Below are 26171 nucleotides of genomic sequence, written 5' to 3' on the forward strand. Positions count from 1 at the left end.
AACTAACGCCCACTTCCCTTCTTCCCTGCGTAAAAACTGTAAACAAGTAGGAAATTGGAACATTTTCTACAAAAGCACAGACGATACAAGAAGCTAAGTACCAATTGTTCATAACCACCCACCCACCCTCCCTCCCTCCCAGAGACTAGCAATTTCAGTTAAGAGCAGACACCCTTATGCAGAGCCTTCTCTGCTCATTATCCTTCTGCTGCATTTCCAGTGTAACCGCTTAAAATCTCCTGCTGATCCCCTACAGATGTCCTTTGTGCAGTTTTTTAAAAACATGCAGCCCACCCTCTGCGCTGCATGAGAACAGCTAACCAGTTTATTATCTAATCAGAGACAGCAACAAAAAGATTGCAGGGGTGGAATTTTTTTCAAACAAAAAGCCAGTCTTCTGCTTGGGGGTTTTTTTTGTCCCCCTTCCACAGGATCTTCATAGTAGATATCTCTTAGAGAAGCATACGGACAATTAAAAAACAGCGCTAAGAAATTCCAGTTGTCAAGCATAATAAATAAAGTTTGTATCGAGGAGTCAAGTACCAGAAACCGTTTAGCTTGTAGACTTGATTGAGCAGCATACCTTTGCTGGGAGAAAATGTTTCTGAGAAATTGCTGGCTAGGGGGAAAAGGCAGCAGCTGGTTAGGTTCCATCAGGGCAAGCTTAGCACCTAAGAGAAAGGGCTAACACGGAGTTCTGTTGAACTGAAATGGAACGAGCGCTGCTCATGGAACAGAGAAAAGCGCGGCTCAAGCGCTAGTACCGTCCTCTTCGATCACCCGGTTCATGCTGGTGCCGTGCGTGATGTGGGTCACTGGATTGCCACTGAGGTCCCTGGTGCTGCTGTGACGCGACTGGTCGTTGAGCCGGTGGGAACTGCTGTGCCTGGAGTGGTCCGTCAGTCGGGACATGCTGCCGTGAGGTAGTCGATCTTCAATCCCGCGGTAACTGCAGGGGGTATACCTAATTCATAAAGACTCATCGGTTTCAGTAACGCAGACAAGAATGGGTTTCCCATTCAGAGAGCTGCAGGACCTCCCACACAATGCATAACACAGATCAGATTCAGCAGAGCTCGGTCTCACTCCCGAGGTCTGAGAATTTAGACAAAGGCCGGCTTTTCTTTGTTACAGGTTTTTAAAGGTCGGATACTCATCTGTCAGGGATTCTTTAGCTGTGATTCCTGCATTGCAGGGGGCTAGACCATATGCATAGCTGTCAACTTTTCCCTTTTCTTGCAAGGAATCCTATTCGGAATAAGGGAATTTCCCTTAAAAAAAATTCCTTCACGGCCTAGGACCCTCATACCTATGGGACCGCCTCTCCTGGTATGCCCCACAGAGAGCCTCAAGGTCCATAAACAGCAATACCCTAGAGGTCCTGGGCCCTAAGGAAGTCAGATTAGCCTCAACCAGAGCCAGAGCCTTTTCAGCACTGGCCCCGGCCTGGTGGAACGCTCTGCCTCAATGAGACCAGGGCCCTGCAGGATCTGATTTCTTTCCGCAGGGCCTGTAAGACAGAGCTGTTCTGCCTGGCCTTTGGCTTGGAGCCAATTTGATTCCCTCCCTCCCTCTCTTTCTTTTTCCTTTCCCCTTTCTCCTCCTGTGATGAGGCTGCATTTTAATATTTTAATGTTTCAATATTTTAATTGTATTTTAATCTTGTTTTTAAGTTGTATTCATTCAACTTGTTTTTATTATTGCTTGTTAACCGCCCTGAGCCCGGCCTTGGCTGGGGAGGGCGGGGTATAAATAATAATAATAATAATAATAATAATAATAATAATAATAATAATAATAATAATTGTTGTTGTTGATAAACAAAGGAAAAAGTTGACAGCTATGCTTATGACCCGGGGTGTGTGTGTTCCCTTCCAGCTCTGTGATTCGATGGTCAGGAGAAAACCCACTCTGAAACCCTGGAGAACTGCTGCCAACCCGGTTAGGAAAGAACGGCCAGGATCTAACTCCATTTAATGCTGTTTTCTATGTGGACAGTGTGGGAGAGAAAAAAGAGCTCACACCTCTATTGACAGAACTTGAAACAGACCACTAAGGGGTGGGGGAAAGGCTATCAGCTCCCACAAATTCATCCAGCAAATGGCAACCCCCCGTTTAAATGGCGACGTGTTCTCTGCCTAGGTGGGTTGCGTTCACACAGCAATTTCAGTCTCCTCACCTGCCATCCCGTGACCTATGCAAGCTGCCGTGGTAGCTACTGACTTTGCTATGGACGCTGCCCGCTTTGCTTCGCTGGTCGTCCATCATAGCCAGCTGGGTAGAGGAAGCGTGGGTGGATGTCCCCTGGGTGGAGGTGCCTCTGGACTTGCGGATTATGGGTGTGTTGGGGTCTCTCAAGAGCGACTGAGCAAAATCAGGCTCCTGAAGCACTTGCCGGCTCTCGTTCACAACCCTGTTTACAACAGTAAAGCCCAGTCAGTTTGACTCCAGAGAGACAGATGGCAATAGGCAAGAGCATGAAGAGGTTAGGTGGCGAAAAAATCTACTGAATACCCAATGCGAATGGGAGGGGTCTGTTCTTACTGTATCTGGATCATTCAGACCTAGAAATGGTGTTCACTGTTGTAGAAATACAAGCCAGCAATAATTTTTGGAGGAGGGCAAGCATCATTTTTTACTAGTAGCCGCAGAGTCCCGCTGCTGGACCAGGCCGAAGGGGGGCCACCTAATCCTGCATCCTTTTTTAAAAAATTGTCAGCCAGAAGTCTCTGAGAAACCTGTAGAACAGCCTTTCCCAACCTGCGGGTCCCCAGATGTTGTTGAACTACAATTCCCATCACCCATAGCTAGCAAGGCCATAACTCAGGAATGATGGGAGTCATAGTCCAACAACATCTGGGGACCCACAGGTTGAGAACCGCTGCTGTAGATGAAGGGCCTCACTGCAACAGCCCTCTTCCCACTGGTGACTCCTCTCAGCGTGTCTTACCTTCAGCGTTTATGCTGCATAGGTTAAGACAGTATGGCTGGGCCACAGCTCAGTATCAGAGCACAGAAGGTTCCAGGTTCAACCCTTGGCAATTCAAGCTAAAGCTGGGAACGAATGACCCATCTGTGAAATGCTGGAGAGCCACTCCCAGTCAGTGTAGCTGATCTGACTCTATAGAAGTTGGCCTTGTAAGACGCCTCCCTCAGAGGTAAAGAAGCCTGCTGGCCACATCCGATTCTGCACCCCTGACTAAGATTAACTGGGTCCATTTCAATCCAGGTTCAGCAGACTGGCACAGACTTAGTGTTGGCTGGCCTAACGGATGGCCTTTGTCAAGAGGGATGAAGAAATGTGAAGGGTCTCAGATGAAGATTGAACCTGTCAGCAATTTGGTGGCCTCATTCTGCTCCAGCAGCAAGACAGGAGCAATGGTGGAAGCAAAGTCTCTTCCCTGCTACCCAGCAGGCCCTTCCCTCCCTCTTTCTGGCATGCAGAAGGCTGCATGGGGTGGGGGAGTGAGAGAGATTAAGAGTGGTCGGGGACTTTGCTCCCCCCATTGCCATGTATATTTGGGGAAAGGAGTTTAAGAGTTTGTGGGAGGTGGCGCAGAGATTGCCTAATCTACTCTTTCCATATTCTCCTTTGAGAAATTGAAATGAAATGAAAACAACAGTTTGGAGTTGTTGTTTTTACCCCTGTCAAAGAAAGCTTGAAAAAAGGCAAGCAGGGAAAAATGAGGGAAGAAAATCTGCCTCTTGCTTAAGAACTGCTTTGAGTAAAATCTGAGTTATAGCAGAACCTGTTCCATGCCACCTTTTATGTATCACAACTCACTCTTTTTTCTTGCGCCCATGGAAGAAGCTGGCCCATTCAAAGCAGGTCTTTTTACTTCCAACCCAGAAGACAGATGGAATCCCAACCACCAGAGCCATCAGATACTTCATCAGAAAGAGGATCAAGTCTGGACGACTCATCTGCGTGACCTGGAAGGAGCAGACAAGGGCAAACATGAGACACTGCTGCAGATCCACAACTCCATCTCTCTAACTCACTAGCAGAAAACAAAGATCAGTCGAGTCCCTCCATTTCCCATCTACAGAATGGGCCCACAGAATCCAGATAGATCAAGGCAATTTATCTGAAGTATTTCAGTCACACAGAAAATCATTTCACTCAAAACTCCAATTTCAATTCCTCATGTACCTGAAGTATTTCCAAAGCCAGAGAACATGTCAGTGCATAACCATTAAAACAGAGAGGCAACATTGGCAAGGAAAATAGCCACAAATCACACCCAAACAATTGATTTCAATAGATTTTTCTGGAGAAGCGTGTGAAGTATTCACATGGAATTAACTCCCGCTCTGTTTAGCTGAAGTACGTATGGATCATAATGGCAATGCTATCACTTGCCATGGACTGAATTCACAAGACTGTGGGGGGAAAGCACTCTGACATGTGAGCACCACAAGATATCTCCTTTGCTGACCAACCATTCGGTGGAAATGCTTTGAAAATCCTCACTAAATGTGGAGAGTCACAATCTCATATTAACAGCCCCAAGACAGCAACTGTCTCTTACTTGCATATATGAAATTTTATAAACACAAGTGTAATGAGTTGTGGAGAATCAGGCTCAATCACGCATGGTACAGCTATGAGCCAGGGCAGAGTGCATGCAAACTGTGAAGATGGCAATGAAAACCATCCAGATCCTCCTCCATAGTATCTGGTGTAATTTGTAAGCACCCTGATTTTGCAATCTTCCATGGGCTAACGGCTGGCAAGGGGCAGGGAAAGGCCAAACACCACAAGGTCTGTAAACTCTGCTAGGAATATGGGAGAGCAAAATGCTGGGGTGCTGCTTTTGGCAGTAGCTGCATTTTGAGCATAACCTTGCTAGCGTGTGAAATGAGTGCAATTGTGCGGTAGTTGGAGCATTATTTGGCACTGCCCTTCTTTGGGATTGGGATGTAGACTGATCTTCTCCAATCCTCTGGCCACTGCTGAGTTTTCCAAGCTTGCTGGCATACTGAGTGTAGTACCTTAACAGCATCATCTTTAAAAATTTTAAATAGTTCAGCTGGAATACCATCACTTCCACTGGCCTTGTTATTAAGCAGTGCTTTCTAACGCCCATTTGACTTCACTCTCCAGGATGTCTGGCTCAAGGTCAGCAACCACACTACCTGGAGACAGAGGACGAGATGGTTGGACAGTGTTCTCGATGCTACTAACAGGAGTTTGACCAAACCGCAGGAGGCAGTGGAAGACAGGAGTGCCTGGCGTGCTCTGGTCCAGGGGGTCATGAAGAGTTGGACATGACTAAACGACTAAACAACAACAAAGCATGCTTATCATCATCTGTAGCTTGGCACTGCGAGGCACAAGGGAAAAGGCCTTTTCTCCTTCTGCAATTGAGGCTTGCACACCTGCTCCATTAATTTGTAGAGCTATAAAGCTACCATAGCTGATTGAGGCTGATAGCACAATAGGGTCGAGAAAGCAGTTGTTCCATTGCAGATTCAGAAAGGACTGCCTGCATACACTCACTGAAAGCTAACTTACGAAGCACTGTTCTTCTGCTTCTGCAATGCTGGCTGTTTCTCAACAAGTATCAATCCTATTCTTGAAACAGAGTGGAGCTGAAGCCCCTGCAAATGCCACCCAGGACACTTTCAGAGCAGCTGAATCTGGAGGCATTTATAGTGCCTGTCAAATGCCATCAGCTTCTGTTATGGCTCTGAGGCAGAAAAACGTATTATGAGAGATGCCAAGCGGTGGCTGGACAATGAAGTGGCAGTTGATCCCACTTGACAGGAAGCGACACAAAGCTGGGGGAAAAAATGCTCATGGAGCTGCAGTCTCAGTCTGTGCCCTGTACTCCCTTAATTGATACTGTGCACAGGGCAAAGAACAACTAGGACAAGGTGTTGAGAATTCAAGATCTTCCCAATTCCAAACAGCAGCTGCTTCTGCTAGTCTCAAAGCTATAATTCAGATAGCGTATCTGACTAGACCAGATGGCAAGTAGCTTCTGGTCTGGGCAATTTCACTCCTGAGGGAAAGCTAAGAACAGCCCAAACCTCTTTCAACATTCCACCCTTGGGACTATCCTCAAGGAGAGACCAGGTGCGGGTCTTTGGCTCGCACAGTCAGCGCTGCCTGTTCTCTGTCCCTCTCATCACAAGGTGAAGTAAAGAATCCAAACTGAGAGATCCTCCGATTATCTGAACACTTGAGAATTTCTCTCTGAAATGAGATTTCAAATAGCTGCAAGATCCTCAAGCTCCAAATAGCTGCAGGATCCTCAACCAGCTGTTCACAGCTTGGAGGAGGTGGCATCTCACTCCTGGTCTGGCGGTGGACAGGCCCAACGTCATCACACTTTGGACAAGACTGAGAGCTGTGCACATCTTTCCTTTCCTGCCGTTTGCTCACATAGATTAGGTTTGACTCTGGAGAACTGCCAGCTGCAATTAAGAGCTAGCACACTCTTGCTCCCTTTATATAACAAATTACTTCCAGTCACTGCTCAGAGTTAGGCCTGCGGCTACCTGGGGAGCAGAAGAGCACTTTCCTTGGAACAGAACTCCAAAAATAAAACAGGGCTGTGGTGATTTGAAAGACAGATAACTGATCTGCTCCCATCTCGACTAAGCTGGGAAGCAGAAATGGACGGCACCAGCTCCTGCTGGGGAAACTCCACAGACGGAAAGGAGTCTGCCAACAACCTTTGGTGCTACAACCAAAGTGTGTACACGGTTCATGGGTAGAAGCCGCAGAAGGGAGGAGGAAAGCTGGCAGGGCAACAGACCTCCCGTGACAAACACTGCAGCTTAAGGAAGATGTGTGCTGCTTTGCTGTGAAGGCAGGACAGACCAAGGAATGCTGGGAGCTCTGCCTCCTTCCTAAGATGTTTGTCCTGCCTTCTCTGCTGGTGGGTCCTAAAGTCCAACCCAACCGGCTCACTCCCACTACACGAGATCTTAGCAGAGGTGTAGTGTGGGTGGGGAGAGGGGGGCTGTCGGCTCAGGAACAGTTTTTTCGAGGATGCATTTTGCTACTCATGCCGCCCCTGCTAGACCCACGCTGCTTTGTGAGTCTGATCCCAGCCCGGCAAAGCCACATGGGGCTGGCAGGGCGTCAGGAGGATGCAAAAGGCTGATTGGAAGGGTGCATGCCTGCACAGCTGTGTCATCCTCATGTTCGCCCTTCCAGCCCATGCGTGAGGAGGATGCAACAGGCATGCAACACGGGGGTCCAAGCACCTCTGATTGGGTTAGAGTTCCTAGAAGGTTGTACATGGATGTTAAAACTGTGGAGCCTTTGCAAGCATCTTACGCATAGGTTGCAAAAGGCATAAAGCCTGTCACTAGAAAATGGCGTATCTTCCATTCTCATATCAAAATAGCAGTTGGCAGATTTACACTTTTCCTTCATACACGCCCCCTTTTAACTATCAAGCAGCATTGTGAATTTTATGTTCTCCTCATTAAGCTTTCAGTAGCCCAATAAACATAATTAATCTGTTCTTTTCAAGATAAGCTTACTGATTAAATTCTCAACTCTGAGCAGTTGGGAAGCAGCCATTCTGCATATTGTTACACAGCTATGCACGTTAATCACACCCACCCTTAATATTACTGAAAGAAATGTGATATTTGCTGGTACAGGTATATGTCACAGTAATGAGAAAGATTTTAATCTCGTTGTGCTAGAACAAGTTACGGGAGGAAGAAAGCAGCAAAGACCCAGGGACAGGTGAAATTGCAAGAGTGTGTATGTGAAGCCCGCTGCATTATGCCAACCACAACTGCTGAAACACTTGAGAATCTCTTATATTTTAGCCCTACTTGCTTAACGAAAACTCCATCATTCAAGCACAGCAATATTAATGAACAAAATGGGCAAGTTGGCTTCATCAGGGCAATGGAGGTTGGATTTCTAAGGTGCTTGTCTGCTTTGTGTTGGTGATGGAGGCAGAAGAAGGAATGCCGGGCCAGTTGGCCCTTCGATTTTGTGCCCTGTTATGGAGTAGGTAGTTTTGGATGGTGATGGTGTGTGTGTGTGAGCTCACCTGCTTTATGGCAGTTGTAATATTAGCAGTGAGGACTTGGGGGCTGCCTTGGGGTGAAAGAGGAGGGACTGCCTTGTTGTTCCCTTGTGCTTTTGGCAACAGAAATAGGAGTGACTGCAAACTTGCCTGCCTTATTTATCTCACCCAACCACCAACCCAATTTCTCCTGTCCTCCTATTGCCTTTATAAGCCTGTTGTTGACTTTGGCAAGGAAAAAGCCATGTGTCACCTCCATCCAACCTCAAAAGTCTACTTATGAACCAAAATTCCCCTGAAAACCTAGAAGAGAGATGGCCTCTTTCCAATGGGCTGTATCTGTTCTTTCTAAAACTATCCCTCATGCAAGCTCGCTCCCTTTTCTCTTCTGTGCCATGTCATCCTTAGACTGTAAGCCTGCAAGGCAGGGATTGTCTTGGTTATCTTACTCAGTTTTATGTGCTTTGTATATTATAAACCTTCAGTTCCTAAACAGCTGGCCTTCCTACCATCATGGACAAAAATAATCCACCGGTAAAAAGGTTCTGATGGCTCCAACTCCTGTTCCTATTTCATTTCATTTTTCCACCAGCATTCTTCCCTAACTCATACTTTCCAGTTGTCTATATGATTATGTACTTGCAGCATGTTCCTACAAGGAAGTAGGAGAGCGACGCCAGGTTTATAAAACTGGGAATAAATGGGAGTGGACCGTGTGCAAATACCTTGCAGAGAGATAGATGCTTGCTCACCTGATAAGGGCAGGGTATGTGATACTCTTTGCACCGTTCCTGTATCCACGTCGTCTCCCACACACCTCGGTAAGCTTGCTCATAAAAATAGCAGCCAATCACAACCAAGAGTGGCACGAGGTAGAGGACGCTGAAGACACCGATCCGGATCATGAATTTCACCAGCTTGTCCTGGTTCTCCTTCTCTAGAGGAATTTCAATACGAACCCGATTTAAAGAGATGATGCCGGCGAGCAGCAGAGAGACCCCAACCACCACATACAGGCAGAGGGGAGCAAGGACAAAGTACCTCAAGGCATCCACGTCATAGAGGCCAACAAAGCACACGCCGCTGATGTTGTCGCCTTCGATTTTGTTCATCGCTAGGAGGATGATGGTGAGGGTCCCTGGGATGCCCCACGCACTGGCGTGGAAGAGGAGGGCTTTCTTCTCAATGGCTTCGCTGCCCCACTTTGGCACAGCTGCCAGGAACCAAGTAATGGTAAGGATCACCCACCAGACGCTCCCAGCCATGGTAAAGAAATAGAGCACCATGAAAAGCATCGTGCACGCTTTGTTGTGGGAGCCCTGAGTCACCGTGGAAGCCTTGTACGTGGTGGGGCTGGAGGCATTGCAGGCCACCCGGTCCTCTAGCAGAAAGCCAATGAAGAAAATGAGCGATACCATCATGTAACAGACGGCATAAAAGATGATGGGCCTTTCTGGGTAGCGAAACCTCGTGACGTCAATCAAGAAAGTCAAGAAAGTAAACAAGGTGGCCGAAAGGCAGACAATGGAGATCACACCAATGAAGTATCGTGCGAAAGAGAGCTCTTCGCGCCTGAAATACATATTCGGGCAAGGAGGGGAACAGTCCCGTACCCGCAGGAATGTGTAGCCCAGATCCGGGTCGATTTTCAACTCTCGGGGGCACCAGAAGCCGTAATCTCTTTGCACTGCCACTGGCGCTTCTTCCGTCGCTTCCCCAATGACGTTGAGATCGACAAGGCGAGGGTAAGGCTCGTCACAATCCGGGAACCTAGAATGGCAAGAAAGGAGAATCTGCTATTGGACACACACATTTTACTAATGTCAACAAAATAATCATGCGGCTTCCTTGGCCCTTGGAGGAGTAACAAAATGTTGGATGGAGAGGAGATGTTGTTGCCTCAAGGTTTTGAGACAGGCTGTATACCTAATAATCAAAGTAACATCCTGACACTGTAGTCTGGGAGTTTTAGACATTGCTTTTAAACTTGTTTTTAAACTTTGATTTCTATTGATCATGTTAATGTTTGTATTCTTGGCAAACTGCTTAGAGGTCTTATTTAAAATTAAGCAGTATATACATTTTGTTAATTAAAATAAATCAAATCAGTCACTTTGACCAACTTTTATTTAGCACACTTGGCTGTTTTTACCAATACATATGACCTTCAATCCTCTGACTCCTTACTGCAAGTACCTCTCCTATCTATTAGATGGTCCCCGTCAGGTTTCCCTGGCCTTAGACCAGCACTTTGACCACTGGAAGGCACCAGCCTGCATGTGAACAAGAGGAAGAGTGTAGGACAGCAGATGGACAGTAAAACTTCATGCTGGACTTGAAGAGAAGTGGGCAGAATGGACTGAGAGGCTTTATGTCTCTATGGCTTTATGACTGAGAAGGTCTTTCTCTGGAGCCAAGCTTAGGGCAAGCAACAAAAGATGACTCAAGTTCACTGCAAAGCAGAACAGAACATTGCTTGTCTGGTCTCCTGTAGATTATGACCAGCTTTCTTGACTTTTTGAACATAAACTATGAGCCTTTTCTTGTAGCTTAGCCAAATGAGGAAAGAGAAAAAGGAGAGATGCAAAAATAACACAAGAAGCCAAGTTGTCCTTGTGGCCAGAGTGATTATTCTCACTCTAATGCCTTTATTAAGCTAGTAAAGCCTTTCTAGTCTGTCTCAGCTGCCCTGTGTATGCATTGTTTGTGTTCTTTATGTGCCATGACACCTTCACTTGGCATATTCTCCTTTTGAACGAAAGCAAAAAAAGATTTGAGATTACTCAATTAAAGTAGGGAACATGCTCAGCTGGTTTGAAGACTGAACAATTGTTTTGTCATTCACCATGCCGTCACCTTTTTGTCTGAAAGGGGCAAGTTGGCTTGTGGGGAGAAAAAATTGAAAAGGGAGATTGGAGCAGGAATTTTCAAGTGTTTGACGAGACTCTGAAATGTAGTAGCCTCTGCCTGCTGGGTATGAACCCAGTCAAAGCAGGAGAGTTACTGTGGGTCACTAAGTTGGTTTAGTGTCCAGAAAAGGGAGGGAAGGGGGTACAGCAACTAAGGCTGAAAAACAAAGTAATTTTATAATTCCTGGCACGTGTTAAAATCTGTAGGTGGCCGTTTAAACACACACACAAATCCAGAGGCTTTCTCACCTGCTGCACTCCATATCCTCTGACCAAGACACACCAAACATCTCCATGAGTTTTGAACACTCACTGTAGGCTCGCTGGCAAATTCTGCGACACGGGAGGGAGACTCTGCCATACTCCATGCAAACAGGAGCATAGAGAGCACACAGGAATGGCCGAAAGTCCCGGGAGCATTCAAGGTTCACCATTGGGTGGAATGGCTATGAAGAGAAAACAAAATTAAATAGCTCCAAGCCACCGTTTCAGATTCCGTCTTGTGAAACAGCCTGGGTGGTTATCATAATCTAAGATCTCAGAATCTCTGCCCAGCTTTTTCAGGGTGGGGAGGAACAGATCAAATACGACAGATAATTCTGGCAACAGACTGCACGGAATGCCAACATAAATATTTGCTCAATGCCATCGTAACGCACTTTCACTTTGCTTGGTGGACTTGCACCTTCAGAGGTCACCACACAAATCATGGGCCACTGAGCTAAATAAGCCCACCAGACAATCGCTTGAAACCACATCCTCATCCCACCCATTAGTAGCCCTCTGCATGTGGGAAAACCTAGAATTTATCAAGCCCCTGATGGCCACCAGACATGCCCGATGAGCTGCATTTTGTTTAAAGGTAAAGGTAAAGGGACCCCTGACCATTAGGTCCAGTCGTAACCAACTCTGGGGTTGTGGCACTCATCTCGCTTTATTGGCCGAGGGAGCCAGCGTACAGCTTCCGGGTCACGTGGCCAGCATGACTAAGCCGCTTCTGGCAAAGCATAGCACACAGAAACATCGTTTACCTTCCCGCCAGAGCGGTACCTATTTATCTACTTGCACTTTGATGTGCTTTCAAACTGCTAGGTGGGCAGGAGCAGGGACCGAGCGATGGGAGCTCACCCCGTCGCAGGCATTCGAACTGCCGACCTTCTGGTTGGCAAGTCCTAGGCTCTGTGGTTTGACCCCCAGCGCCACCTGCACCACGCACATTTTGTTTAGCAAGGTGCAAATTATACAGGCCTAGTTTAATAAGAAATGTCCATTCACAGGGCAGATCTGGTAGGTACACTGGTGCCCATGGGCACTGTTTTGGTGATCCCTGACCCATTTCCATGGCAAAAGCACCACAGACACACAACACTGTTCACTATGTCGTGCCAGACATACACGTTCAGGCAGCTAGAAATGTAACTCTATAGATCAGTTCTTATATGTTAAAGTATTTTCTAAGACGCTACCCTTCCTTGGTGGTACAATGTAGGTAGTAAATCTGATTTCACCCTGAGGCTATCCTAGACATTAAGCTGCCAAGTATTCAATTTTTAGATAGGAGCAGAAAAATATGGCGCATTGCTTATGAATTAAAGAGATGAGAGCAGGGGTGTAAAAAGAAACCAATTCAACAATACATGCTTGTTGAAGTTAACACTGCTATGCTACAGTTTGCTGTATAAAAACCAGAAACAATACTATAAAGAAACAGATGCTATTAAGCATGTTTTTAAAAGAAGTTGGATGGCCGCCTGCCATGGATGCCTTAGTTGAGATTCCTGTATTGCAGGGGGATAGACTACCCTTCCAACTCTAAAATTCTAAGTAATACATAGTTGGAGTGCTGTAGAAGATAGATAGTGTGTTTGGTTTAGATTGGGAAAGACTTAGGTTAAAATCCCCAGTCAGCCAAGGAAATCACAGGGTGGCCTTAAGAAAGTCACTATCTCCTACATTAATCCTATCCTACCTCCTCAAGGAGTGGTTGGGAGGATGTGATGAGATACGCCAATGTATACCACTCTGAACTTCTTGAAGGAAGGGTGTGATACAAATACAATGCGATAAGTCAGTTCCCCGCACCCCAATATTACAATAAGGTGTCTAGACATAAAAAGTAATGAGACACACATGCTGTCAGCGACTGCTACGGTTACCAGTGTCCCCAGAGGAAGTGAACATATGCAAATGAGTACATGATATTAGTGTATGCAGATTTTTAGTTGGAAGTCACCCATGAAAGCAAGCACCAGGAAGCCATTTGATCACTCTCTCCCTTTGGAGAAGGGTGGTGTGGGGGAGGGGGAGGGGACAACATCTCCTCCGAAATCACTGATGGCAAGTGCTCTTCCACTTAATGTCATTCCAGCTCCAAAGCTGGAAGAGGGAAAGTTTCATACATAGCCTCTAGAACAGCCTTTCTACAGATCCGGACTACAACTCCCATCAGCCACAGCACCAGAGAGCAGTCCTGGCTGGGGTGGTGGAAATTGTAGTCCAGGCTCAACTATGTAGTTCCATTAGCTGCAGCCAGCGCAAGGCCTTATACTAGCGCAACCAGACTCCTGTGCTCCCCCTCATGCCCCCCCCAATTGGCTCTGGGGAGTCAGGGAAAAACCCAAAACAGTGTGCAGAAGGAGAGGGGAAGGTCACTCCACTGAACAAGCCGAAATGCTTCTGTTGAAAGAAAACAACCTTGAATTCCTCCCTGAGTTGGCAAAGACACTGTATTAAACAGAGCTGCATTATGGAGGCCCTGGACTGAGCTGCTTCCCGCTATTAAATCTTCAAGAACCAGAAACTTTTTTAGCACGGATGGGGAAAATCTACTTGTCAGAGATGACAAATGAATGGCCATTTGTAAGTCAGGTGCCATGTGGCTAACCCTTGTAACTATGGCAGACATGCTCATACTGAAATAGCCTTGGTCCATAACCCCCAAGATTTCTCTCTCATGTGTGTGTGTGTGGGGGGGGGGTACCATGCAAGGCTGGGAGCTGGGTAGAGAGAAAGAAAGACAGAATAGTCTTCTATTAGCTTAAACAGAGACGTAAAAGCAGACATCATGCAACGAGAAGCATAGCTACAAAAGCTGCAATCAGGAAAAGTATACGCCTCTACTGATGGGATTGAGCCATGCAAAAGAGCTTTCCTCCTACATTTTTAATTCATTCTCCCTTACTATTAGTGACAGGGTGGAATTCATGTCTCATTTTGTTATTCTAATGAACATGGTGCCTGCACTTTAGAACAGGACTGTTGCCTCTACGTTACCCTAGTAACTATTTGAATTTGTAAAGGGGGAAGGGAAAAGAGTTCTGATCAGGAGCTGAGCCTGGCATTCCTTTGTCTTCCACTCTACGACAGAACTATGAACTATGATGGTCTCCGGAGGTTGTATACAGCCGCCTCCTTTTGCCAGCCCTCATATTTCCTTCCACAGTGAAGAAAAAGCCTCAGGATATACAAGTCAAGCATCCAGGAACCCCCTGCCACCTATTCTTCTCATGGCATGAACCTATTTGTTTAGGCTTAAATACAGTATATGTGATCAACATGAAGTTGATCTACACACAACTGCTCATGTCTAGACAAGCAGAGCTGATAGATAGCAAGGAATTAGGGGATATAGATCAAGAAGGATTTTTCCCCCTGTACCTACCAGGGACGGACTTGAGTAACCTTTTGTAATATGGTGCCATGTGCAAGGCCAAAATTTGGCACCCCAAATTATGCATTTTGCGCCCCCTTGGCTTAGCACCCTGTGCAGGGAAGCTGCCTGAACCACCCTAAATTTGGTCCTGCACCCACCCACGCCCCCTCCCGCACTGGATCTATGGATTCTGAACTTCAGGGGGAAACCTCTTTGTAAACACAGAAGGGTGAGCTGTGATCTAAAAAGGAAAGCTATGGAGTAGTATCTGGGGAACAGCGTTCTGGTTGTAAAAGGAACAAAAGCCTCTATAAAGTCAAAGAAACAATTTTTATTAAAACCCAAGGCGTTTGCTGTTCGCTGCCTCTGACACGACCACTTTTGTTCCATAAGCCTCAAGAAACAGCAAATATAAACACGTTAGCAAACGAGAAAGTTGCTTCCCTGCTGATAAATTGTAGGTTTGGGCAACATGGAGATGAAGTACAAAGGAGCCTTCCTCCTTCATTCACATTCAGATTAACAAGGCCTGTGTGTTCTATTCACACTGTGGCCCCTCCTCTCTCGGGAGTTTCATCCCCATTGCCATGGTAACCCTACACCCACAGGCTTTGAAGCATAGCAACAGGCCAAGCTCAGCGAGGAGTGTGAAAAGGGGAGAGAGTCAAAGGGCACAATTTGGCTCCGGGGAATCAGAATGCCAACCTTTGTCCCAGCACAAAAGGCTGGAATCCATAGGAACAGTCCTTTGCCAGCAGAGAAAGAGGTTTGCTAATATCATGGCCAGAGACATGATATGGGAAACAGAGGCAAAGGTGCCAGGGAAGGCACAGGCGTGCAGATACGCACGTCCCATGAATTTTATTGCTTTTTCTGCCATTTCAGCAAATCATATGTATATATATAGAGAGAGGGTGCTTTATGTAAATCAACCAGCTACTGGAGAGGTAAGCTGTTTGGAAGCAAAGCAAGGATCACTGTTGGGCTGAACGGTGGGGGTGGGATGTAATAATAATAATAATAATAATAATAATAATAATAATAATAATATAATATTTATACCCCACCCATCTGGCTGGGTTTCCCCAGCCACTCTGGGTGGCTTCCAACAAAATATTAAAATACAATAGTCTATTAAACATTAAAAGCTTCCCTAAACAGGGCTGCCTTCAGATGTCTTCTAAAAGATCTAAGTTTAATGGGGGGGCTGCCCACACCCCCTGCATTCAGCTCACTTCCTAATCAAGGAGTAGCTCAGAAAAACTGAAAGGCCATTATGAAGAACAAAAATAGTAAGTGGTTTTTGTCAGCCGAAAACTAGAGTCCAGTTCTACCTGGGGCTAATGAAAACGTGGATGCTTCACCTGGCATAGAATACAGCTCCCCACCAGTCACAGTGGCAATAACTATATATTTCAAAATGCAAAACTGCCATTGCTGCAAAGGGAGAGAGAGAGAGAGAGAGAGAAAGAAAGAAAGAAAGAAAGAAAGAAAGAAAGAAAGAAAGAGGGAGCCTGGTCGCAACCAAAAAGAAAGTCTTGCATTGCCTCCATTCATCCATGGAAGTTTTTTTACTGGTGCATTTATAGTCTGTGAAACCGCAGCAGTGCTCCTACGCTTGGGCCCTCTTTGTGGGTTTTGTAAATGCCTCTGGTTGCTCACTGTGAGAACAAGATGCTGGACTAGATGGGCCACTGGCCTGATCCAGCAGCCTCTTATGTTCATCTTTTCTAACACAGCATAATTTCCCTGCTGTTAAGCCTCTCCTAGACATTTGAATTAACCATAATACCAAGCAATCTGCCTGGGTGACCCCAAAAAACAAAGTCAGTATGCATAAATTAAAAGGCAAAAATGGCGACAAACCCACCACATTCTAGAAGTAAAATCCCCCAAAGCAGTCTTTAAAAACATTTAGCAAATTGTCTAATTGTTCATTATTTACCTGCTATGCTTGCATGCAATACTGCTTACTGCATTTCTCAAGTGCCATTTTACTAAATGGGCACAAAGCAGGAGCGAGAATAGCCTCTTTAATTCCTTGCAACGTGTGGGTGGGAGAGCACAACTGAGCCAAGATTATGAGAGAAAGACTAACTGTTCTAACATCAAGGAAAATGCAGGACACCAGTGGGAGCAGACAGAGTGTAGCTGCTGGTTCGTCAACTGGGGGGGGGGGACGAAGGCCCTCCATCTGAAGCAAGGAGAGCTTCATAAGAAGAAACATTTCTGTCTTTCCCTCAAAATGTGCAGGGAGAATTTACCTCACTAAACAACCTTTTCCACAGCTTGTCTGCTCTTGATGTTGATCATTCTGCTTAAATGTTCAAATCCATAGCTACTTAATACTGAGGTATTACTTTTAAATGGATAACACTGTAAATATTTGAAAACAGAAAAACATGCACATATTTTCTTTTCTCTAGGTTAAACCCTGGTTCCTACTACAAACTTTCATTGAACTCTATCACAGCTCCCCTCTCCATATTTTTGTCAACAGCTGAATAGGTAGTTAGAAAGATAAACTTAATTCAATGACATAGGTACAACATTAGCTAGATGAGTTTTTCTGTATGATAAGCTCTTCCACAGAGGGAGTATGGTGGAGCAGGGCAATATTCAGTGAGACCATCAGCAAATTTATCACATATTTCAAGAGACGAGTGAATGCTGAAACATACAGGGTTTTTTTTTTTAATTTGTAAGTCAATGCATATCTTCTTAGCACCCTGATCAATGTTGGACAGCTCCTACTTCCTCTGCTTCTACAATTTGGACAGCTCAATCTGACCAATACGCCAGAATTTAAAGAAACTAGTCAAACAGAACTGTGCCTCTGCTTAGGAAAGAGTTGCTTTCAGTAGCTCCAAAAGACAGTGTTACTCTGTGTGCCTCAGGATCAGACTTGGAGGTGCCCGGGGGGGTCCCCCACCTTAAATTATCCAGCAAACCCTATTTGGCACTGATATAACTCAAAGTACAGTGGTACCTCGGGTTAAGAACTTAATTCATTCTGGAGGTCCGTTCTTAACCTGAAACTATTCTTAAGCACCACTTTAGCTAATGGAGCCTCCTGCTGCCACCGGAGCATAATTTCTGTTCTCATCCTGAAGCAAAGTTCTTAACCCGAGGTGTGATTTCTGGGCTAGCAGAGTCTGTAACCTGAAGTGTCTGTAACCTGAGGTACCACTGTACAAGCTTAAGCCCACATCTGAATCACAAAATCATAGATTTGGAGGGGACCCAAGGGTCATCTAGTCCAACCCCTTGCAATGCAGAAATCATCTGAAACTATTTGAGGCTGCCAACACATTATAGGGGAACACTGGAATACAAGAAACTGATAACCTTAGGTTAAACAATGAAATACCAGTTTTAATAAGATGACAGAACAACAAAATGGACAAAGAAACAAGGTGAATGGGAGGCTTTTGTAATTTTCAACATTCCACTTCCACTGATAACCAGATTTCACCACAGCAGCTTTTGGTAACTCTTGAAAGTAAGAAGAAGATACTGTTACCGTAAGCCATACACTAGAAGAAATAATGCATCCTATGCAAACAGAAATTCAAGGGCAGAAAAGAAGGATAAATGTGACATACCTTACTTCCCAAACTAAGTTAACTGATGCTAACTATTTTATCCTGGAAAGGAAACCTCCCTAATTATGGTATCACAACAGCTCATCCAACTACTAGGGCAGATGCCACACAGAGTGGGAATCAAAAGAATAGAAAATAAAGGCCTGCCCAACCTTTATAGAGACTTTAGTAACTTTTGATCAAAATAAGGAGACAGCACAGACTTGAAACCAGAGAGAAATTACAAAGATGTGGAGAGATATTGTCGCAGTATTGTTAGTATATACAAATTAGGCCTCTGTAAGATACAAGTAATGTACTTTGAAAAATGACAAGGCCTACCAGAGGGTTGGAATAGATGACCAGTGCGATACTTTCCAACTCTACAATTCTATGATTCTATAATAGTCTGGATGAGGGAGCCATTTCAATAGTTAAGAAGTTCTGAGGAAGTATGATTAAAAATATCTGCCCACCATATAAGATTGCTCTACAGAAGCTGAAGAAAAACTGTGTCATTCTCAGCATTGCTTGGTGGGCCACAAGAGGCCATTGGGTGTAGACTAGACCCACTTTTTAACTACTAAAATTATACTGTAGAACAGAAGGTAATTCTCATGCTTAGAAGGCCAACATAACAAGGAAATTGTTCTGTTTAATTCAAAATAGAATTTGGGGAACTTTCATTTGTAATAACATACACTTGTCACTAGGTAAGACTATATTGGAAATGGAATATATTTGGAGAAATGTGGCAAATCTAATCTGGAACACAAAGTGCAGGAATATGAAACAGCTAGAGTCTTGATCATAACAGTGTCTGCAATGCAACAGCAGGATCACTAGCAGGAATATGTATCTTGCAATGGCAATTTCCTTTGAGGAAATTTTCCCCTTTGGGAATGCTCATAAAGTTGGGAAGCTTAAAAAGCATGTTCAAAATTACTGGAAGTAATTTATAATCACTTTTTTCCAGTTTACCTAGTGCTCCCCTAAGTAAACCAGAAGGCAACCACAACTTCTTGACCCAAAGAGGAAAAGTGTTATTCAAATGAACTGTTATTTTGTACAAAGTTTTTGTGTTTGTGCAACAGGGACATACAAATTAAAACCTCGTCTATGTTTACGTTTGATCTATTGCAGTGAGCATGATGAAATCATGACACTACAGTCAAATAAAGTTTGGCTACATGCTGAAGTCACCAAGAGCAGACAAAGCCAAGAAAGAATGAAGGCAGTGCCTACTGGAGTAGTCATACAGGTGAGCCCTGCTAATGAGAAGCATGTTGCAGGCAAAAGGAGATGCAATGCTCATTAACTCGTGACTGGGGGCGGCCGCCGAGACCACATAACACCGGTCTTCAAAGACCTACATTGGCTCCCAGTACGTTTCCGAGCACAATTCAAAGTGTTGGTGTTGACCTTTAAAGCCCTAAACAGCCTTGGCCCAGTATACCTGAAGGAGCGTCTCCACCCCCACCGTTCTGCCCGGATGCTGAGGTCCAGCGCCAAGGGCCTTCTGGCGGTTCCCTCATTGCGAAAAGCAAAGCTACAGGGAACCAGGCAGAGGGCCTTCTCGGTAGTGGCGCCCACCCTGTGGAACACCCTCCCACCAGATGTCAAAGAGAAAAACAACTACCTGACATTCAGAAGACATCTTAAGGCAGCCCTGTTCAGGGAAGTTTTTAATGGGTGACATTTTAGTGTATTTTTGGTCTCTGTGGAAGCCACCCTGAGTGGCTGGGGAAACCCAGCCAGATGGGCGGGGTACAAATAATAAAATTATTATTATTATTATTATTATTATTATTATTATTATTACTGATAAGAGGGGCAGCCACTGCACTGAGATAAAAGCTGACATGTGGGCAAATGAGGGGCAAGGACTTCATGGTAGGAGCACTCTCCTCACTGGTTCTTCATCTCTTGGTGTACTTGGAGGAAGGGGAACCTGCTACTGAAGTCGCTCTGAAGTACGGTTGGCTAACCTGTGACCCTTCAGGTGTTATTCGATTCCAATTGCCGCAAGTCCCAGCCAGTATGGACAAAGGTCAGGGATGATGGGAACTGCAGTACAACAGCAGCTGGAGAGCCATACATTAGGCAATCCTGCCCTAAAGCTAAGGAGACCTCAGGCACTTGGCCAAAAACAAGAGGCAACGATTCCACTGCAGCAGAATCAGCCACTCTTCATAAACGGACACTCCTGTTCGCCTTTATTGCAACCCTGTCAAGCAGGGAGGGGAGCAGATTTTGCCATGACACTTTGTACCCAAAAGCACGGGGAATCGCTTCTCAACCAACCCACCACCAATTTTCAGGATCAAAAATCCAGGATGAACTACCCACCTCAGCACAATTTTTTCTGAATGCCCCCCAGATATAAACATGCCACAAAACTAGTCCCAGACTCAGGGCTGCTGTGATGATCCATGATGGCTGTATTTATCTATACCATGCAAAGAACTCGCTTTTTTATCTCAAGGAACTGCTTCAAATACCATTTATTTTAAATGGAAAGCACTTTTGTGTAAAAGAACAGCAGTTCAAACTGCATATGCATATAGCCACCTAATACCACTTTATATGCAGGTTTTATGCGGTTTCGCCATGTAGGTTGTTCATAATGTGTAAAGCGTCCTCAAGAGCACCAATGCACCTCTGTTGTTTTGTGCATTATTCCTGCAAGCAGATGTAGGGAAACTCTTCAATTATTTTTGGCAACTCTCCAGTACCAAAGGCAATTCCACCACTGTGAATGCTATCATACATTTAGGGGGAAGTTAACTCTTACCTCCATGGCTAGAGCTGCTGTTTGCTGATCATAATGGTTCAAAAGGTTAGGCATAAAAGTGGTGTTGTAAGGAAGATCCTGGCACATCCTCAAGATGATGGGCTCACATGAGAACTGGCTGTGGCCACCTGTGCATCCTATCAGAACAGCCAAAAGCCACAGACAATGGAAGACCCAGCTTGCAGCCATCTTTCTGCAGCAATCATGAGATTCTTCAGATTATTTAGTAGACTTTGCTGGGTACCTGTGAACCACTGTCAGGTTCTTCAGAGACCGAAAGATTCTTTGATTCATCCGCATTTCAGGTCTTCATTTTAAGATTCTTCAGAGAAAGGCTGTTTGTTTGCATTGATGCAACTTAGCTGAGTCCCACAGAAGGCTTTCATTCCCAAAGCACTAATAAGGTACTTCATCTTGGCCTTTTGTTTCATATTGCCATGCAAGTTGCATTAGGTCATCAAAGCTGGCTGTCTAACCGCACTCCCAAACAGACCCCATGTTGACAGGCTCTCTTCTTTCATTAAGCGCTCTAAAGACAAAATAATAAAAGTGTTAAAACTGTATTGCTAACCATTCAAAGAAAGTTATTAGTTATGTCTCATGGGCTCTCATATAAGTTTGGGAGAAAAGTGCTAAGCACAACTGAAAAATGATAGCAAGAGACTACCACAGCCTGATCAACCAGCACTTGGCTTCTCCTCTCCCAAGCAGAAAGGCACTGTATAACTATAGTAAACAAATAATAAAATCCAAAGGCAAACCCCACTGACAGAGAGTTTTCTACTGATCATGTGTGCAAGTACACCAGACATTTACCAGATATTGCCAAGCTTTCAATCATTCCAAATAAGTAGTCTGAAGCTGTAACTGCTCATCATGTCTCAAGATTTATGAGGCTTGATGTTTTTCGCTTTAGCTTTACTACTACCTCCGTTTTTTCTAAATAGCTTATGATTTATGGATTACACTTAGCGTAAACTACTATACAGCTATTTCAGAGCAAAATCTCTAGCTGATAGCTGCAGTCTATAGAAGGCAAAGGACTCATATCACCAGGGTCACAGACTGTGAAAACATTTCCTTATGAAACAAATGGCAGCTGATTCAGGAGAAAAGAGTATTTAATAGAATCATATACTGTACTGTAGCTATAAGGGACCTTGAAGTTCAGCCCTCTGCTCAATGTAGATCTGCAATGCAGGATGAAACTACAACATCCCTGACAGATAGCCGCACAGCCTCTGCTTAAACCCTTTTAGAAAAGGAAAGCCCATCACCTCCAGCTTTTACTACTGGGCAGTTTCTCCTAACGTTTAGCCAAAATCTACTTTCCTGCCACTTCCACTCATGGGCTCCAGTTGTGCCTTCTGAAGCAACTGGGAACAAGTCTGCTTCTTTTTTCGCATGGCTGCCCTTCAGATATATGAAGACAGCTATAATGCCTCCCCTTAACCTCTTCTTCTCCAGCTAAACAAAGCCTGCTCTTTCAACTGGGTTTCCAAGCCCCTCACCACCCTAGTCACTTTTCTCTGAATATGCTTCAAGGGCTTTCAAGACTTGATTATTTTGGCAAGGTTTGGCTGTTTTGGACAACACAAACAATTCATCACTGTCAAAGATTTTAAAAACCTATATTAAAAGTAGTTTGCCAAGAAGAAAAGAACACAGGAGGCAGAGGCAATATGGAGGCAATCCAAGAAATATTTGGATTGAGTCTGACCACACAGATATCTTAACTACAATTAATAAATGCTGGTGATCCATGGGTACCCCCCAATTTGACTTTCCTTGGGTGTTAACTCGGTTTCTTCTCACTTGACTTTTGTACTGTTTTTAAACACAATATAGCAACCATGAACAAACCATCTTATGCAAATAAAGATTTACCATACCAAAATCTTAATCATTCTCTATATACTAACCTAGATCATTTATGGTACTTAAATCATAACAAGAGAAAAAGCTAACTAGTTACTATACACTTGAATTTTCAACCAATTGAATGCAAGCCTGCCACTTTCCTAAACTTACAAAAAGAATTATTGCAAGTGTAATCAGAGGTGACTAACAAAAATGAATAAATAACAATCATGATAAATTTCTAGAATTTTTGAAGAGAATTTATTTACCGCCCAGAAAGATCTGCTTACTCAACACAATCCTTAACTGCTGCAAGATTTTAGCAGCTCAATGGCAAAGTGCTCTCTGCAGTAATTATTCCAACGGCTGTTTCAGTACAAAAGAAAACAATCCCTCTGAATCTATTCCAATGATTATAGTCAGATTTCTAATTTTTAAACCATCCTACCCTGAAGATTCATACTGTCCCCACCCCCATCCTTCTGATCCCCACTATGTCCAGGAAGGGGTAACACTGCAGACTTTAATCTATCCTTTGGGCCCTTGTCTTAATTCTAAAGAGGAAAGAAAAGCATGGCACATGGAAGCAAGGAGAGGATAATCTTTTGCAAGGAATGCAGATGGTAGGCATTTTTTCACCCCAACTGCACCAACAAGGGAAAAAGCAATCCACACTAAACTGTCATTGCTGCAAGGGAGTAGGCTTCTCTTACCTCTCCAGGGAAATATGTGTCCCGTATACTGGGAGGAGATTCACTCCCTATACTGCCATGTATTGAAGTGGAGAGGTTCTCCATCATCCCTCCCCCATCAACACAACGCTCCTACAAATTATAAGAAACACAAAAGGTTTGACCACACTGCATTCAGCGCCTATTCCTGCAAGGAGAGCTCCAGTCTCTTTACTCGGCTCTGGATATTTAGTACTTCAGTTTACTTAGAGAGAAGTATTTTGCCTCCATTGTTGCAGGGGAGGTGGTGAAGCTCAGAGAGAACACATTAACAAAACTCCTTTGCTTCTGGGACCTTCCTAGGGAGCAGTGAGGATGCAGGGGAGACGGAGCTGCTATCAGCAAAATTGGGACACCTTTTAAGGAGTCTTAAAAATATAAAAACTGCCCTGTTGGATCAGACTATCCTAGCCTTTCTCAACTCAGTGCCCTCCTTTACTTACAGTGCCCATCTGACCACTTTACTCCTTGGAACTTTCACAAATGCTACGTAATGTCGGTTCTGCATTTGTGAGCTCAACTTCTAGTATGGAAGTACCCTTGAAACTCCCTGCCTATTGACACTTGACAGGCACCCTAACTATTGTTTTAGGCACTTTCTGAACACTTACCTCAGCAAAGTAAATATCCTTTAGTTACCTATATACGTTTTACATTTTTGGCTGACATTTTCTGTGCCTTAATGATAACTATTTTACGAATATTTGTTCAATAGTATTGCAGATTTTAGCTGTGTTTTACTACAATGTTATTATGTACACAGCTCTTTGATTAAGCAACTTTATGCATCTTTCTCAATATACTAATGAATGTTTTAAAGACTAACTTCCGCCAGCCTCAGACATAATAGGTGTTGCAATCCAACATATCTGGAGGGTGCATGGTTGGCGGAAAGGCTAGGTTTCTGCCTAGGCCGGCATTCAGTTTGCAGCAGTAATCAGCTCAAAGGGAAGCCCAGGATGCAATGAAGGCAGTAGAGGCTCTCGTCCGCTGCCACCACCCATCTCCTTTCTTTTGGGGGAAGAAGGTAGAAAACAGTGTGCCCTTAGCATTCATTCATTCATTCTTGTTTTCCCCCTCATACATGAAGGTGGTTTAAAACCCCTACTTCTCAACAGAGTCCTTTAATTGCCAACACTTTCTCCAAAGTAACACCTCCCTTGAAGGCTGGGAACCTCCCTGGCTTACCCCACAAAACACAACGCCATGGCTATGAAAGCAAGCCCTGCATAACTAGTGTTTCAGTGCCTGTACATGTGTTGGGGGGGGGGGGTTGGTCAGAAAAAAGGAGGAAACTATCAAAACACCTCTCTTCTCTCTTTCTGGCTGATGAGGAAGCAGCAGAGCAAGCTAAAGCGCATTAATTACTAATAACGAGGGCCTGAGTCTTCATCAGTCATCACAACCTTTTTGTTTGGTTTCAACCTTATTATGCTCATTAGTCTATATTAACTTACGGCAAAGCTGCCTCGCAGGCCCTCGATCAGACAGAAGAAGAAAACGGGGGGGGGGGGGAGAAGCAGGATATAAATAATGTTTAATTATAACATAATTATCAGCTGCAGTTTCAGCAGGCCACCTACCCGGCCCCAACCTATGCAATGCAGGGGGAAGAGGGCACAATGCAAAGGAGGAGGAGGAGGAGGAGACGACACTCCCCCCCCTTATCCTTCTTTGGGTGAGGAGGGGGGTCTCCCTCCTACACACCAACCCCCTTCCCCCTCCTAAAAAAGACATGGGCTGAAAAACACCCACCCAGTTCCTCTGTTTTAACCCTTTTCAACCCTCAAAGCCCACCCCCCCTTTGACCTGGACACAATACCAGGAGGGAGGCAGGGGTGCCAACTTGAATAAAATATGGGGGGGGGGGGGAGAGAGCAGGTAAGCACAGCCCCACATAACTGATCCCATATGTTGTAAATAACATTTCCAATAAAAACAGTAAAATATAATGGATCACATGACACATACACGCAATTTGAATGGCACTGCCCCTCAACTTTGTAGGGGGAGGGGGCAGACCCCTCAAATATTTTATGGGGAGGGGGGAGGCCAAAGGGGCATTGGCCCTTGGAAGTCGGTTCCTATGGTGGTGGGGATGCGAATCCCACCCACCCACATCCAAAAAAGCAAACCTCATCGCCCCCGTTTGAGAAAAAATAAGAAAAAAGGAGGAACGGGGGGGGGCGCTCCTATGAGGAAATCCTGCCATGAAACACCCCCCCTTTCATTGTCTTTTAATGCGGGTGGGAGGTGAAGGGGTCGCGCGTGCGCGCGCAGGTGTGAGGAAGCCAATCCTCTGAGGGGGGGGGGAGAGTCGGTCCCTGACAGGAATTTAAACCCCCCCCCCAAGAAAAGAAGTGTGAGGCGCGCCCCTCCCCCCCTTCACTGAGGTGATTTGAGCGGGGGGGGATTTGAGATTTGAGCGGGGGGGGTTGTTAGCTGTAACCCCGACCCTTTTTGTCGTCGTCGTCCCCCCCGTTACCTGAGCGCGTCCCTCAGGCGGCGCTGGCCGGCCCTTCCTCGGCGCGGCGGCTGAAGGGGCCCGAATGAAGGAGCCTCCGCCTCCGAGGCCGCCGCCTTCCGCCCCGCCCCCTCGCGGGGAGGGCGGGGCGCCGAGAAAAAAGCCAGCCAA

General features: G+C 45.2%; 1 protein-coding gene across 3 annotated transcripts; it reads right to left on the minus strand.

The window, feature by feature from the left end:
* Positions 1–357: 357 nt before the first annotated feature.
* FZD3 (frizzled class receptor 3) lies at positions 358–26163 on the minus strand. Of its 3 annotated transcripts, none has more exons than XM_083494411.1 (7): positions 26022–26163; positions 20946–21474; positions 11165–11361; positions 8759–9776; positions 3785–3933; positions 2180–2413; positions 358–949 (listed from the first exon to the last, which is right to left on the minus strand). In XM_083494411.1, exons 2-7 carry the CDS (start codon positions 21132–21134, stop codon positions 751–753), a joined length of 1986 nt encoding a protein of 661 aa, XP_083350537.1. In that variant the 5' UTR covers positions 21135–21474; positions 26022–26163; the 3' UTR covers positions 358–750. The 3 variants fall into 3 exon arrangements, with proteins under 3 accessions (XP_083350537.1, XP_083350535.1, XP_083350536.1); XM_083494409.1 differs by having other exon boundaries at positions 358–964; positions 26022–26162; XM_083494410.1 differs by lacking the exon at positions 26022–26163 and adding an exon at positions 23519–23629 and having other exon boundaries at positions 358–964.
* Positions 26164–26171: the final 8 nt, after the last annotated feature.

The sequence above is a fragment of the Podarcis liolepis genome (genome assembly GCF_965112155.1).
Source record: "Podarcis liolepis genome assembly, chromosome: 3".
NCBI lineage: Eukaryota > Metazoa > Chordata > Lepidosauria > Squamata > Lacertidae > Podarcis > Podarcis liolepis.

Excerpts from the sequence above, each read along its gene's own strand:
- FZD3 (XM_083494409.1), bottom strand. The coding sequence starts at position 21,134 with ATGGCTGCAAGCTGGGTCTTCCATTGTCTGTGGCTTTTGGCTGTTCTG. Across the intron at positions 9,777-11,164 it reads GAGGATATGGAGTGCAGCAG|GTTCCCGGATTGTGACGAGC; the intron begins GTGAGAAAGCCT and ends TTGCCATTCTAG. Across the intron at positions 965-2,179 it reads CATAGGTCACGGGATGGCAG|GTATACCCCCTGCAGTTACC; the intron begins GTGAGGAGACTG and ends TTTATGAATTAG.